Here is a 2,797-nt window from a genome sequence, read left to right on the forward strand (position 1 = left end):
AATTCTTTTATCTCTATGATTACTGTGTGCTCTGTTCTCAAGAAAAGACTTTTAAGACTATGCTGTAAACTCTACCTCAGGGTTTGTAAATTCATTGGGTATTATTTCAAATCTATAGAAATCTATCATAATTTGAATTTAACCAGAGCAAAAGATTTAAGAGTAAAAGTCTATAGATGTACGTGTGTGTGTGCATGTGTGTGTGTGTGTGTGTCTGTGTCTGTGTGTCTGTGTGTCTGTGTGTGTGTATATACTCACTTCTCTAGTACATAACACTTGGATGGCTGTTGAGACCTTGCTAATGGCTGACTACTGCTCTCCATAGCGTCCACCTAATTCAACTTTCCTGTGAGTGTGAGCATATGTCTGAAGATGAGACAATTCTGTGGAGTTGATTCCCTTCTTCCACCATTGTGTGGGTTCTGGGGATGAAACTCAGGCTTCCAGGCTTGTTCTAGCACCCCTACCCACTGAGCTAGGTCTCTAGTCCATCATTTTCTACAGGAATATTTCCAGGTGAAGGAGACAATGTAGTTATATACGTTTCACTCACCCCCTCCCCACCCAGCTTGTTACCTTGTAAGACCTATAATACTGATTCAGAAGGAAACCTCATGTTTGACACTTAGTATTTGGTAAAGCCCCTATTATCATTTCAGAGGAGGAATCTATGAATCTATACTTATTCCATGCATATGTGGCTCCCAATTTATGATAGTTCGACTTACGATCCTTCAGTTTTACAGTGCTATGAAAGCAATACTCACTCAACAGGAAACATATTACAGGATTCAAACCTTGATCTTTTCCTGGGCTCACAACATACAACTACGATATTCTCTTGTTGTGCTTTGGTGGCAGCAGTGACCAGAGCCTGCTGCATAGTCATGGGGGTGAGTAACTCACACTCTACACTATACTGTGTTGCTAAGTTACCATGCTGGCAACATATTGAATGCAATTTTTACATATGCTCTCTTCAATTTATGACTATTGGGATGATAGTAGGCATATCAGGATGAAGGCAATAACCATCTGTTCCCATAGGTCAGTATGAAGTGTGGTCTGAAGCCACTCCCAATACATGACTTAAAAGCATGGTGGACACAGAGATAAAAGACTTCTCAAGAAGAATCCACAACCCACCTGCTAAAGTTGCTGCCAGTGCTGGGACCCTCCAAAGGAAAATGAGGCTGCTGACTTCAGAGGCGAAGTCTCCTTTTGTTCCTGGGTTGAAATTCTTGAGTCTCTGTGGGATGGGTGGGCAAGATACTATTTCCTATAAGAAATTAAGCAAGTCTTCATGACGAGTAAGCATGATAGCCTACTATGTGCAAACTTATATATACAAACTGACAATTTTTCTCTATACTAGGAGTTATCAATGTAAACTAAAATATGAGATCATAAAACATAGCATAAAATATTATTTATGGAAAAATCTAGCAAAAGGCATGCAGTTTCTGTCTGCAAAAGACAACACAACGTTGTTGAGAGAAACATAGGCACAAACAAATGGAGAGGTTGCTTTCATACATTAAAAGAACCTCTATTGTTAAAATGTTAATGCTACTAAAATTAACCTACAGATTTATGTTAATTCCCAGCAAAGAATTCTCAGCAAGTTTTGATTGTTTGGGGAGATATTGGCAAACTTTTTGTGAAGTAGGTATGAAAGTGGAAAGAAACTAAAGTAAATGAAACAACAAATATGGTATCACTGTTTTGCTGCTGGATGTTGCTCTATATTGCCTGTATCCCTTTATTGTTTCCTGCTGGACCACAAAACTGGTGTCACCCTCCAGTTGCTGTCACCCTCTGAAGTTGCTCTGCTAGAAGCTCTTTGCAGCCTTAGTTTCATTTCTTACAGTCCAATGAAATGCCTTCTTTGTTCAATTGAATTTCAAAACAAGTTCCTGCTAGGAAGAGGAGGAGCTCAAGCTACTGGTTAGGCAGTTGGTTAAATATCAAAACCTCCCATGTTATTTATGCCTCTCAGCTTTCAAGTTTCAATCCTCCTGTAGTGGAAACTCAGCTTCTCAACTCTGAGATGAATGCCACAAAAGCTTCACTACCTATGCTCAATAGCACAGGCAGCCAGCACAAGGGAGAAATGGGTATGTATTTAATAGTATTTGAACCAAACTATAAGAGCAGAGAGGAGCCTCACCAGGTACAGGAAGGAAAAAGAGCTGAACCTTAGAACAGAAGGGCATCTGTAAGCCTGTCACAGTGGGTCTGCAGAGCAGGATTATGCAGACTGGATTAGCTACGAGGTTGTTATATTAGTTATTCTATTAGAGCATACAATACTTGAGTAGTTCTCGGGCAAGAGAAATGAACAGGGAGTCACCTTCTAGAACCAGAGTTGCAGCCACAGCTTTCTTTCTTTGTACTTAGCTTGCTAGTCCGCACTTCCAGGGAGCTGGTAAGTTACACTCTGGTGGATTACACCAAATTGTTCTAGAAAATGCTAGCTCTACATGTCCAGGAGTGAAGTAAATTCAAACAACAACTTTGTAATGTGAATAGTGACAGAAGTTGCCTGGGAAGCTTGGGGCTTTTGCTTTGCAGATCCATTGTAATTAAAAAAGAATTGTAAGGAGGTGGCATGGGGTGGGGTGGGAGTTGGGGGCTGAATGCACCCAGGACCCAAGTCCTTTCCATTTGGAGCTCTTGATAAATTACAGAAAAAGAATATAATGAGGTTTTCTACTTCATTCTTCAGTAATTGTGTTTCTTGTGTTTCAAACTGCTTCATTATATTGTGTTCCTTTGTCGTCCTTTTCCCCTCATT

At 40.2% G+C, this 2,797-nt stretch overlaps 1 protein-coding gene across 3 annotated transcripts in view; it reads left to right on the top strand.

Moving 5' to 3' along the window:
* The window catches only part of LOC116099670 (C-type lectin domain family 2 member D11-like), a 45,668-nt gene that overhangs the window by 4,604 nt on the left and 38,267 nt on the right, over positions 1 to 2,797 (top strand). The window contains exon 1 of one of the 3 annotated variants that reach the window (XM_031383594.1): positions 1,963 to 2,117. The exons of 1 other annotated variant lie outside the window; for it this stretch is intronic. In XM_031383594.1, the coding sequence (XP_031239454.1) occupies positions 2,051 to 2,117 (67 nt within the window). In that variant the 5' untranslated portion in view covers positions 1,963 to 2,050. Of the gene's footprint in view, positions 1 to 1,962; positions 2,118 to 2,797 lie in introns of those variants that run through there. One more of the 3 variants, XM_031383593.1, reaches the window with a different exon arrangement.

Source organism: Mastomys coucha, unplaced genomic scaffold (assembly GCF_008632895.1).
Source record: "Mastomys coucha isolate ucsf_1 unplaced genomic scaffold, UCSF_Mcou_1 pScaffold20, whole genome shotgun sequence".
In the NCBI taxonomy this organism is placed as follows: Eukaryota; Metazoa; Chordata; class Mammalia; order Rodentia; family Muridae; genus Mastomys; species Mastomys coucha.